Source organism: Chiloscyllium plagiosum, chromosome 17 (genome assembly GCF_004010195.1).
Source record: "Chiloscyllium plagiosum isolate BGI_BamShark_2017 chromosome 17, ASM401019v2, whole genome shotgun sequence".
Lineage (NCBI taxonomy): Eukaryota > Metazoa > Chordata > Chondrichthyes > Orectolobiformes > Hemiscylliidae > Chiloscyllium > Chiloscyllium plagiosum.
In genome coordinates, this window is record NC_057726.1 from 54,472,590 (window position 1) to 54,484,967 (window position 12,378).

At 42.0% G+C, this 12,378-nt stretch overlaps 1 protein-coding gene across 3 annotated transcripts in view; it reads right to left on the reverse strand.

The window, feature by feature from the left end:
* Positions 1-1,648: 1,648 nt before the first annotated feature.
* The window catches only part of fhod1 (formin homology 2 domain containing 1), a 313,847-nt gene continuing 303,117 nt past the window's right edge, over positions 1,649-12,378 (reverse strand). For all 3 annotated transcript variants that reach the window (XM_043707126.1, XM_043707128.1, XM_043707127.1), the window contains 2 exons: positions 11,706-11,882; positions 1,649-3,190 (listed from right to left, as the gene is read on the reverse strand). In XM_043707126.1, coding sequence (XP_043563061.1) covers positions 3,108-3,190; positions 11,706-11,882 — 260 coding nt within the window. In that variant the 3' untranslated portion in view covers positions 1,649-3,107. The remainder of the gene's footprint in view (positions 3,191-11,705; positions 11,883-12,378) is intronic.

Genomic DNA, 12,378 nt, shown 5'->3' on the forward strand with positions numbered 1-12,378 from the left:
AAAATGATATGTTCTGGTCAGACTGCACCTTATGCATTGTTTCAGATTTGGCCGCCAGGGCACCATTGAAACATTCCAGTCCTGCAGGCAATATTGCAGAGCGCAGAAAGACTGGCCCTGAAGAGCAGAGGACCAAATTCTGAGGGAAAACTCCAGAAACTGGAGGGTAAAAGAAAAAGTGAGAAACTGACTTTACAAAAGTATAAAATGTTACACGGTATATAAACAGCAAACCCAGAAGACTACTTCAAGGTTCATCCTAACAGTGAGATCAGGATGCACGGACTCAGGGAAATGAAGGTGAATTTAAGGGACACATATTTGTTATTGAAGTGATCGGCACTTCAGGATGGTGCAAGGTGTTTCACAGCTAACATCTTACCTTGTAATGTAATCACGATTATTTTGCAGGGAAATACACAGCCAATTTACACACAGGAAAGTACTTTGATGACTAGTGGGCTGAAATACAATTCATACAAACATACAGAAATGACAGATAAGGAATACAACTGGAGAATCACGACAAGAGAATCCTGTGGCCTGGCTTGAGATTTGGGATTCCATGGTGAATGTTGATAAGACACTGGGAGAACAGCCTATTCAATGAAGAAGGGTCATCATACCCTTTGTCTCATCCCAATAATTCAGATGAGTGCACAGTTGACTGGGAGATGCAGAATTTTCATCAATGCAGAACTGTCAATAGCTCTGAGCTAACTTGGAATAGATTTGAATAGACTCTCAAATGGTGGTGGGGTCCAAACCCTTGAGGATTAATCAAGAGCAAATTGGATGACTTAATGAGCGGATCCAATTCTTTTCTTGTAGACAAATAGACTGAATGGCCTTAATCATCTGTACTTATTTTTTGAAACCTTTATACAGCTTTGGAAAGTTCTTGCTCGAGTTTAACTTGTGACGAAAATCCACTTTGCGTTTAATTGGTTTCATATGCAGTGATAGAAGATTGGTTTGCATTTCCAATTCTTCACAAACTTTACCAAACTGTAAGGAAGCAGCTTGGAATGTATGTGCGGTACTCCCATACCTGGAGGACGTGGTATGATTTGCTTCGATGTTCCTGCTGGTATTAATCAGCAATTGGCCAGCAGCAGAACCATCCTAATGCCCTAAGTAGGGTGAATTGGAGTGATCAGTCCATGCCCCATGGGAGATGAGGTGGTGGGAGGGGCGGTGTTCTATGTTGCCACCTTGGCCACCTCAGTAGAACTGGCAGCCAAGGTGGAAGGTGACCTTTTGAATAGGTGAGAGTGTGATCTTTTTTTGTTTTGTTTCTGATTTAGTTTGAGAATGGGATGGGTGGGAAAGTTTGAGGGAGTGAGGGTGCAATAGTTTGGCCTCGGAAGAGTGGGGAGCCCTGCACAGTGTGAATCGTCCTAGGCCCCAAACTCCACTAAGGAAGGCTTTCTCCAACTCCAAGTCATTTGTGTGAGGATTGGGTAAGAAGCAGGGAGGATCAATCAGGACATGTCTCACAGTGTCTTTGGGTCGGATGAGACAAAGCTTTTAATCCCCTGATCAACCACAACCCTGTGTTTTGAAAGGCATACTGAAATAATGATTAAGCCAACAGATTTTCATCATCTCCAGAGTCAATAAAACAAAAAGCAAAGCAACACAAGAAAATGGTGAAACATTTAATTGTTGCAATAACACTTATACAAACATTCAAAAATTTAAATCTCACAGATAAAAATATAAAGTATATGAAAATGCATCACACAATCCTGAAAAACCTTTGATCCTATAGTTAAAAATGGAGAATGGTATTCATTGGTAGCACTTGGTATATTTTCCTATTTCAGCAATCTCTTTAATTCAGCAACCTTGCTAACCATATGATGGCAGGTATGTTTGGATCTTGGTAGATAATTGTTGGAACTACATTGCAGCTAATCTATTGATGGAGTTGTCAATTAGTGGGTTTTTTTTAAGACAGCGTTATCTTAATACTGCCTGTAAATGGTCATTTAAATGATAAATGAGACACCCAGTGCAAATTTGTATTTGTAACATGGACTGCCCACGAGCATGCTGGTTTGTCCATGTCTGCCAACAATGTTTAACATTGAAGACAACTCCAAAACTGTTTATTGTTGCCTGACAAATGAATATGCTTTCCTCACTGTTACTGTAATGTAGCAATCTTTAGTTTTCATGTCAATTCACCATCCTGTCAGTTTAAGATATCTTTACAACATAGCTTTCCTGGTTAAAGATCAGTCATTTGACATAACTTAAATATTTATTGTCATCGATGTGATGGTTCCACTAAGTCCATAGGTGGTTAATGTCCACAATATTTAAAGTCGGCATCGCCTGTAGTGGCCCAGTGACTAAATATATTGCATATGGATGAGCCATATATGCCTGTGGAAGTAGAAGTTCCATCGCTAGTCTGTAGTGAGTTTGCTAACTACTGACAGAGCACCATGGGGAGGGGAAGCGTCTTAGTGTCTCTGAAGAGGAGAAGAGGAAATTTAGCCCGTGCTTTCATACCTGATGGCCATCTATCGACTCCTCCTGGACGTACATGTTTACACCATGGAGGAGGACAAAGTCGAGTTCAGTCATGAAGCCCTTTGATGTCTAAAACTTCAATGCCACACACTGCCCAGTTTCAAACTCGGGGATCACACTGAGAGGGTGAACACCAACTACCAAACTGTACTCAAAAACAAGAGTCGCTGCCTTCAGAAAAAGACTGGGAGAGATTTATTGGGGAAGAAAACAGATGAAAGTTTTCAGTTGAACATGTGTAGTCTTGAGAGAAAACATCATAATTCAGTCTATCTGAAGAAAGGAATATCATTCATTGTTTTGACTGAACTCCGATCTGACCTCTGAATCCATTGCCTACAACGAACTGGGCTGTAATACTTAGTGAGCCCTCCTTTTATGATTCAAGTTCAACAACGTGATTCCTTCCAACAACCTGCTAGTACAAGGTGCACTGTAACATTTAAAAGTACTTGTGAAGTTCAGGAATCTGGAGGGATATGAAAATGTTTTCTCTATCGTTCGGTGCTAATTCGTGAAGATGTCTCACGTGATCATTGAGCTTCATTTGCATTCATGAAGTCTTATACTTCCACTTCTGGGGCTTTGGACAAACCCAAGGCCTGGACCACATCCGGAGTCAGACCGCTCTTCAGGGTTCTTCGTACTGCACAGAAAGAACAATCACCATTAGTACAGGGAGACCGAACACTTCTATCTAGTACTCTGGCCACTGATCTAATTCTTGATGGGATGAAAACACAGCACAGACGTTCCTCTGAATTCAGGAAATATAGCCATTGTGGGAAGTATTACACAATTCACACTGGCACACTTGAAAGGTTCTGCTCAGATACAGAGAAAGTCAGATCACTGGCACAGGAGAGAGTAGATCAGGTTATTGACCAATATCAGGTTGGCCTATGACAGAAGAACCAACTTGTATTCATAGAGCATGTTTCATAGCCTCAGGATGTCTCACAGCACTTTACAGCTTTTGGAAGTATAGTCGCGCTGTATTCCACATCGTCGCAATTTGATAACCACCAGCTAATCTGAGTGGAACTTTGTTGAGGCAGTGGGGGATCTTGTCAGATGGCTATGGAGCTGGTAAAAGGCCCATGCTGCCTCTTCCTGGGATCATGAACAACACACCAATCAGGCAGTGACAAGGCCACCCGAGGCTCAGGGATTGAAGCCCTTCCCAGAAGGTGCTGCTAGTCAAAAGGTGGCAACTCTCACACTTAGCAATGGCACAAAATGAGATTTGAACCCATAGGTTCAAGAGCTTATAGTACAGAAGCAGACCATTCAGCCCATTGTGTCCATATCAGTCAACAAAGACCTGATTACACCAATCACATTTTCCAGCTCTTAACCCATTGCCCTGGAAGCTATGACAATGTAACCAAATGTAGGCCCCACATGGTAGACTGGTTAAGTAAGGTTAGATCATATGGGATCCAGGGAGAGATAGCAAATTGTTTCTGTGCTCTATGACTCTATGGCTTTAAGTACTGCTTAAATGTTACTAGAGTTTTTGACCCGATCATCCTTTCAAGCAGTGAGTTCTAGACTCCCACTGTTTTCTGGGTGAAAACGTTATTCCTATCTCTCCCCCATCTTTAATCTATGCCCCTAGCTATTGACTCCTCCACTAATACAAGAAGTGCCTTCCTATCTATGCCCCTCATAAACGTATACTGTACATAGCTGTTCCCCTCTCATCCTTTGCAGTTTAAGAGAAAACAATCCGAGCCTCTCCAATCTTTCCTCACAAATCAGATCTTGCAGCCCAGGCAACATCTGGTAAATCTCCTGTGCACACTCTCCAGTGCTATCACATGCTTTGCAATAATGTGGTGACCAGAACGAGATGTTACTCAACCAGCATTTATACCATTTCTGCATAAGCTCCCTGCTCTTGTGTTCTATTCCTCAGCTAATAAGGGCAAAAGTCTCCCATCTGTCTTCTTAACTACCTTAGCTAGCTGCCTTACTCCTTTCAGAGATATCTGGATATACACAGCAAAGTCCCTCTGATCATCCAAACTTTCCAGGGTCCTACCATTTATAGTGTAATCCCATGCTATGTTAGCCCTCTCCAACTGCGTTACCTTACACATTTCCAATGAATTCCATTTGACACTCCTGTGCCTGGCTGCACAGTCTGCTGAAAATCTTCCCGCAATTTACAACTATCCTCAGTATTTACCATCCAACCAACTTTTTTCACCTGCAAACCTCTTAATCATAACCTTTAGACTCAAAAGGAGTCTCAACAGCACCATGGCCAACAGTTACACTGACCTGGCGTTTTGGTTAATGCTACTTTATAGGAAGGGTGAGTAGTGCAAATTGCTTTAATTCCCAGTACTGACTGTTCACTTTGCAGATATTAACAGTCACCTCCTCCTCTCTCAATAAAAAAAAATTCTAACAAATCTTTTTTTAAATTGGAACTGATATTTTACAATTCTGTTCACCAACATTTGGCAGCATGAATTGTGTTGACAATAAAAATACAAGTTCAAACAGCACCAAATCTCCCCTCCACAGAGAGCAGATGGACAAATCCTTTCATCAGCTGTCTAAAATACAAGTGACAATAAGTGACTATTCTCTTCTACAAAAAGACAATACACATGCTGAACGTTCAAGAAAATTACAGACATTGTAAAACCCCAATTAGAGAGCAAATGAAGGGCACTGCCTGAAAACTTGCATTTTAATTGTTTCAATAAGTGTGATAAAAGATTCTGACATTTCATTTGGACCCAGCCACAAGTAATAGTTTCCAATGACACTCCTGAATAACTAAAGAAGCACAGAGTTCAGAGGAGGCCCTTTGAGTCCGTACTGCCAAAACTATACTAAACTTACACTAGTTCCACTTTCCAGCACTAGACCCATAGCCTTGAATGTTATGACATTTCGAGTGCGCATCCAAGTACTTTTTAAAAGGTTGTGAGGATATCCACCTTAATTATACCCACCTAGGCAGTGCCCCAAGGTGAAAACATCTTTCCTCCAATTCTGTCTGTCTTTCACCTTAAAAGTGACTCTTCAACTAAGGCAAACAGCTGCTTTCTGTTCACCCTGTCCACGCCCCTTATGCACTTCAATCATATTCCCATTTCAGTCTTTTCTGATCCAAAGAAATTAACCCGAGTTTATCCAGCCTCTCTTCATAACTATAATGCTCCAGCCCAGGCAACATCCTGGTGAATTCCTCTGCAACCCCTCTAGTGCAATCACTTCCTTCCTTCTCGTGCGGTGACTAGAACTACACAAAAAACCCTAACAGTGGCCTCACCAAAGTTCACTATTGCTCCAACATAACCTCCCTGCTCTTATAATCTATGCCTCAAATGATAAAATCAAGTGTTCCATATGCCTTCTTAACTACCCTATTAACCTGCCCAGCCACCTATGGACAAGTATCCCACGATCCCTCTGTTCCTCTGAGCTTCCTAATGACCTGCCATTCATTGCGTTTTCCCTTATCTTGTTACTACTTCTAACTGCGCCACCACAGACTTACCAGTAATAAATTCCACCTGGCACAATCCATTTCTGTACTCCTCTAACTCAAGACCTTCTTCTTCATTGTCAAAATACTTGGCCCATTTTTGTGTCATCTAACACCTTACTTACCACTGCACACTTTACCAAGGTTGATCCACCTTGCCTGCACATCCCTGGACACTACAGGCAATTTTCCATTGCCAGTCCACCGAACCTGCACACCTTTAGACTGGGAGGAATCTGGAGCACTCAGAGGAAACCCAACCAGACATGGGGAGAAAATACAATTTCCACACAGACAGTCAACTGAGGTTGCAATTGATTCTGGGTCCATGGTGCTCTGAGGCAGCAGTGGGCGTCCATGCTGTTCTGTTGCTGTAAATTTTCCAGTGGCAGGATTACTTATATCCACCTCTACAAAATTTCCCAACTTCATCGCTACCACAGCTCATCCAATGTTAAGCTCTTATTTGTGGATGTGAGGCGCTGGGACTTTGCCTGTCACAGTGTCAGGCTGGGACATCGCCTGTCACAGTGTCAGGCTGGGACATGACTGTCACAGTGTCAGGCTGGGACATAACTACTGCACTGTCAGACTGGGATTTAGCTACTTCAGTGCTCTCTTAACTAACGTCCATTCTTACACGAGCTACATGCTCAAGTTCATCTGTTAACTGCTGTCTGTAAATCATTTCACATTAAATCCCCTTTCTCGTTGTTATCATTGACCAACACTGGCACCTGGTCTACCTTGATTGTAAAACTCTCACCCTTATGTAGAAATGCTTCCTTGGGCTCATCCTCCCTGACTCTGTAACCTCCTCCAGTCCTACAACCATCAGACATTTCTCCTCTCATCCAAATCTAGGATGTTGTTCTTGTGCATTTTCTATCTCTCCACCATTGCTTCAATTGTCTCAGTCCAAAGCTCTGGAAATCCCGGTTAAAGCTCTTTGCCTCTTCAATTCCATCTTCTCCTTTCCAATGCTCCCAAAGCCTACCTTCCTGATTACCTGGGATCTCCTTTTGAGAGAGGAGCACGGGAGGTCTTGTGACACTGTAGGCTCTGGGCTCGAATGCCTGTCCAGGTCTTGCAACCCCCAGGAGTGTTTGCAACATGGTCTAATAGGTTGAGTATCAACTTGTAAGTCTTTGCAATACACTAATGGCAGGTCATGGAGTCATAGAGTCATAAGAGATGTACAGCATGTAAACAGACCCTTCGGTCCAACCTATCCATGCTGACCAGATATCCCAACTCAATCTAGTCCCACCTGCCAGCACCTGGCCCATATCCCACCAAACCCTTCCTATTCATATACCCATCCAGATGCCTCTTAAATGTTGCTCTTGTACTAGCCTCCACCACTTGTTCTGGCAGCTCATTCCATACACGTACCATGCTCTACATGAAAGTTGCCCTTTAGGTCTCTTTTATATCTTTCCCCTCTCACCCTAAACCTATGCCCTCTAGTTCTGGACTCCCCCACCCCAGGGAAAATACTTTGTCTATTTATCCTATCCATGTCCCTCATAATTTTGTACACCTGTATAAGGTCACCCCTCAACCTCCAGGGAAAACAGCCCCAGCCTGTTCAGCCTCTTCCTGTAGCTCAAATCCTCCAACCCAGGCAACATCCTTGAAAGGATTCAGAAAAGATTTACAAGTTTCACAACATTTTTCCGATAGGAAGGAGACCAGAACTGCACGCAATATTCCAACAGTGGCCTAACCAATGTCCTGTACAGCCGCAACATGGCCTCCCAACTCCTGTACTCAATACTCTGACAAATAAAGGAATGCATATTAAACGCCTTCTTTACTAGCCTATCTACCAGCGACTCCACTTTCAAGGAGCTATGAACCTGCACTCCTAGGTCTCTTTGTTCAGCAACACTCCCTAGGACCTTACCATTAAGTGTATAAGTCCTGCTAAGATTGATTTTCCCAAAATACAGCACCTCGCTTTTATCTGAATTAAACTCCATCTGCCACTTCTCAGCCCATTGGCCCATCTGGACCAGATCCCGTTGTAATCTGAGGTAACCTTCTTCTCTGTCCTCTATGTCCAGACTCTGTCACTAGGGAGTGTTGCTGAACAAAGAGACCTTGGGGTGCAGGTTCATAGCGCCTCGAAAGTGGAGTCGCAGGTAGATAGAATAGTGAAGGCAGCGTTTGGTATGCTTTCCTTTATTGGTCAGAATATTGAGTACAGGAGTTGGGAGGCCATGTTGCGGCTGTACAGGACATTGGTTAGGCCACTGTTGGAATATTGCGTGCAATTCTGGTCTCCTTCCTATCGGAAAGATGTTGTGAAACTTGAAAGGGTTCAGAAAAGATTTACAAGGATGTTGCCAGGGTTGGAGGATTTGAGCTATAGGGAGCGGCTGAACAGGCTGGGGCTGTTTTCACTGGAGCGTCAGAGGCTGAGGGGTGACCTTATAGAGGTTTACAAAACTATGAGGGGCATGGATAGTATAAAAAGACAAAGTCTTTTCCCTGGGGCGGGGGGGTCCAGAACTAGAGGGCATAGGTTTAGGGTGAGAGGGAAAAGATATTTGGGGCAGCACGGTGGCACAGTGGTTAGCACTGCTGCCTCACAGTGCTAGAGACCCGGGTTCAATTCCCACTGGCGACTGACTGTGTGAGGTTTGCACATTCTCCCTGTGTCTGCGTGAGTTTCCTCCGGGTGCTCCGGTTTCCTCCCACAGTCCAAAAATGTGCAAGTTAGGTGAATTGGCCATGCTAAATTGCCCGTAAGTGTTAGGTGAAGGGGGTAAATGTACGGGAATGGATGGGTTGCGCTTCAGCGGGTCTGTGTGGACTTGTTGGGCCAAAGGGCCTGTTTCCACACTGTAAATAATCTAATATAAAAGAGACCTATGGGGAAACTTTTTCACGCAGAGGGTGGTACATGTATGGAATGAGCTGCCAGAGGAAGTGGTGGAGGCTGGTATAATTGCAACATTGAAGAGGCATTTGGATGGGTTTATGAATAGGAAGGGTTTGGAGGGATATGGGCTGGGTCCTGGCAGGTGGGACTAGATTGGGTTGGGATATCTGCTCGGCATGGATGGGTTGGACCGAAGGGTCTGTTTCCATGCTGTACATCCCTATGACTCTATGTGCTACTATCTGCAAGAGGATGGTAGGTCTCTTTATATGGCTTAGTATATCATTTTTGTTTGATAAATTTCCTGTGAAACCCCTTGAGATATTTCACTTTGTTAAAGGTGCTATATAAATGGAATTTGATGTTATGACTCTCAGAGAATTGCAGCTCTGCACAAATTGCTTGGATCTTCTTGTAGATTTATTGTAAATGTCAGGCCCAAGGTCAATGGCTGGGTTTCTCCTCCTGTAACAATGGTGCTGTTGCATGAAATATGTCAATTTCTGTTGGCAGTTTGAAACTAATTGGCTTGCTTCAACCGTCTGTATTATGGTACTTATCTTGAAAAAAGACTCACTTCAAAGAAAATTGTATGATTACAATGCAGTTGATTTTTCATATGATTAAAAACTCGTGAATGTTGCACTCATAAATGGAGGGGTGTTTGGCAAAAGGTCACTCGTGTTAGTGAATGAATCACATTATCACAACAAGCTAGACAAAGGTGTGAGCTAGTCGCTGCATGCCACGTTACTTTTCATAATCCTGAGTGACAGTCTTACGTGCCCTGAGGAATTATACCAATATGAATAATGCAATGTGCATTGACGTTTTTCATTATAAATGACTCACTAGGTCAGATACTTGGACAGCGTAATATCACAACCAGGAAGCCAGGAGGTCAAGTCCTGGAGTTGTCTATCATACCAACTCAAATGCTTCAGAAGAAAGAATCTTATCCGTTTATAATCAGAGTGAGAAACAAAATGGGAGGCATGGTGAAATAAAACATTCAGCGTACTCTCACTGTAATTTATTCACTGCCAAATGATCGCTTATTACAGCACATAGCAAGGTATTATAATAGTGAGCTGCTTTTAAGAAGAACAAAGAAACAACTTGGGAAGGCTAAAGATAAATGGATGTGTACAATGAACAGGAAAGCTGTTGTATGAGCATTCAGCAAATGTATACCATATTCTGCACCAATTAACGTGAGCCAAGAAATGGATTTTTGAGGAGTGCACTGAATGTCTACATCTAAACTTCACTGGCTTACATGGAGTGAATAAGACTGCAATAAAGAGAGGCCCAGACTTACAAATTTCACATCAGAAATGCTTCCTTTGTTGCAAATTCAGAAGCATCTTTGTAATTAATAAAACTATGTTCAAGTACAGGAACATGGAGAGTTTTAACATAATTGCACATGGCTAGCTGACAGCTATCAAAGTACAAATTTCCCTATGCCCTGGAATATATTTGATCGAAGGTTTTTCTTAGATCATCAGTTGTGAATCATAGCTGTAAATCAAACATGACCAAGTTCTAGGTCTGAGAACCACACTGCAGTATTCCCAAATGAAAAGCAAAATAACCATGGATGCTGGAAATCAGGAACAAAAGAGGAAGTTGTTGGAAAAGCTCCACGGTCTGGCAGTGTCGAAAGAGAGAAATCAGAGTTAATGTTCTGGGTCCTGCATTAACTGTTGATTTCTCTCCACAGATGCTACCAATCCTGATGAGTTTTTCCAGCAATTTCTGCTCTTGTTTCCCATATGTACATTCCAATCATTATTTCACTTTTTGCACAATGATTTAAATACAGTATGTACTCTGCGCCTTTTACTTCCTACTTCTGTGAGGATTTTGTAATATGATTGGTTGATCCTCATAAACAGCATCCAATTCAAAGTAGGCTTGGAATGGAGGATATCTATACTCCAGAATTCATTCTGTTCTCAGCTTTTCTCAAAATTAGGACTTACTGTTAACTCTTCACTGACAACTGTATAATTTGCGCCAACATTCTGCCTCAGCTAAATTTTACTTCAGCAACTTGCAAGTGTATAGCATCCTCAGACAAGAAGAAAATGTATCATAGAAACCTAATCAGACTCAAGACAATAGCAATAACGTAGGAAGTAATGCTATTGCTACACATTAGAACCTTGATTACTGAATAAGACGGGCGGGGAGTATTTTGTTCAGGTAGTCGATCATTTGGATAATCGGAACCAAGCAGTAATTTGAGTGCCTGTTATCCAAACATTTCTCAGTTATCTGGCAATGCATGCCACAATGCCGTTTAACTGATAACAGAATGCTCAGTTGCCGAATACCGTTTTTACAGGACCTTGAGATCTTGTTTAGGTAATTAGAAATTCGGATAATTGATGTTCAGATAATCGAGGTTCTACAGTATATGCTTTACCTTTGATTAGTTAGATAAGAGTGAAAGGATTTTTTTTTCAACAGTCCGGAGTAGAATTTTGTTATATGGGATATTTCATTCAAACAAGTTAATAATTTATGAATCCAGGAATATTAAAACTCTATAAAATATGGAACCTTTACCATTAGTAAAAGCAACAGTTCTTTTGTGATCAGGACTCTGTTGAAAAGAGAATCCTCATTAAGAATAAATGGTAAATTTGCTTCATTTTGAGTCTGAGAAGGTTTTTGAGGAAAGAGTCACTGATTTCAGATCAACCTCGCCCAGAGACCCCGGTGTCAATCATTGGAGATAAAAAGACTTACAAGATTTCCTATTTGCTCTTGATCTCTTGCGTTCCTTCGGGGTAGATGGCCTCTGGTTGGGATTCTGGGTGACTGATTTGACCAGGCGGTCCATAATTTCATCAGTAGCATCATCGGGTGGACTCGCTGCTTCATCTTTAGGAACAGAAGGATTCGGCGGACTGAACCTTCCTATAGCTGTAAAAATCAAAAGAGGAAAATAGGAATATCAGTTGAGTTTGTAAACAACTGCTGCACTAATGTTTGTAATGCATTGTAAGCATCAAACATTTCTGCTGATCTAGTGGTTGTGTATTTGTTCCATGTATGTGCAAATTGGGCAACCTGTTTTATCCAATAAAGACACAAACTGACTCTGATCTCTTTATAGTTATTTCTAGCCAAAGATTATTAGTGCTGAATGATTTTTTAAAGTCAATAGTATCAATGTAATAGACAGTTTGAACCTATCCTTGCCTGTACAATTGCAGGGGTAATTGAGTTTGTATAAAATAGCCCGCCCATAGTCTGTACTGAACTCTAATGAGGAATGATCTTACACTAAATTTCTGCAGGGAACCCCAACACCATCCAATCTAAAGCTCCAATGGTTCAGTTGGGTAATACCAAATACGGAGTTGACTCAAAATAAGGTGGCATTAGATTTCATCTTAGTCTGTTCAGAATTAACAAA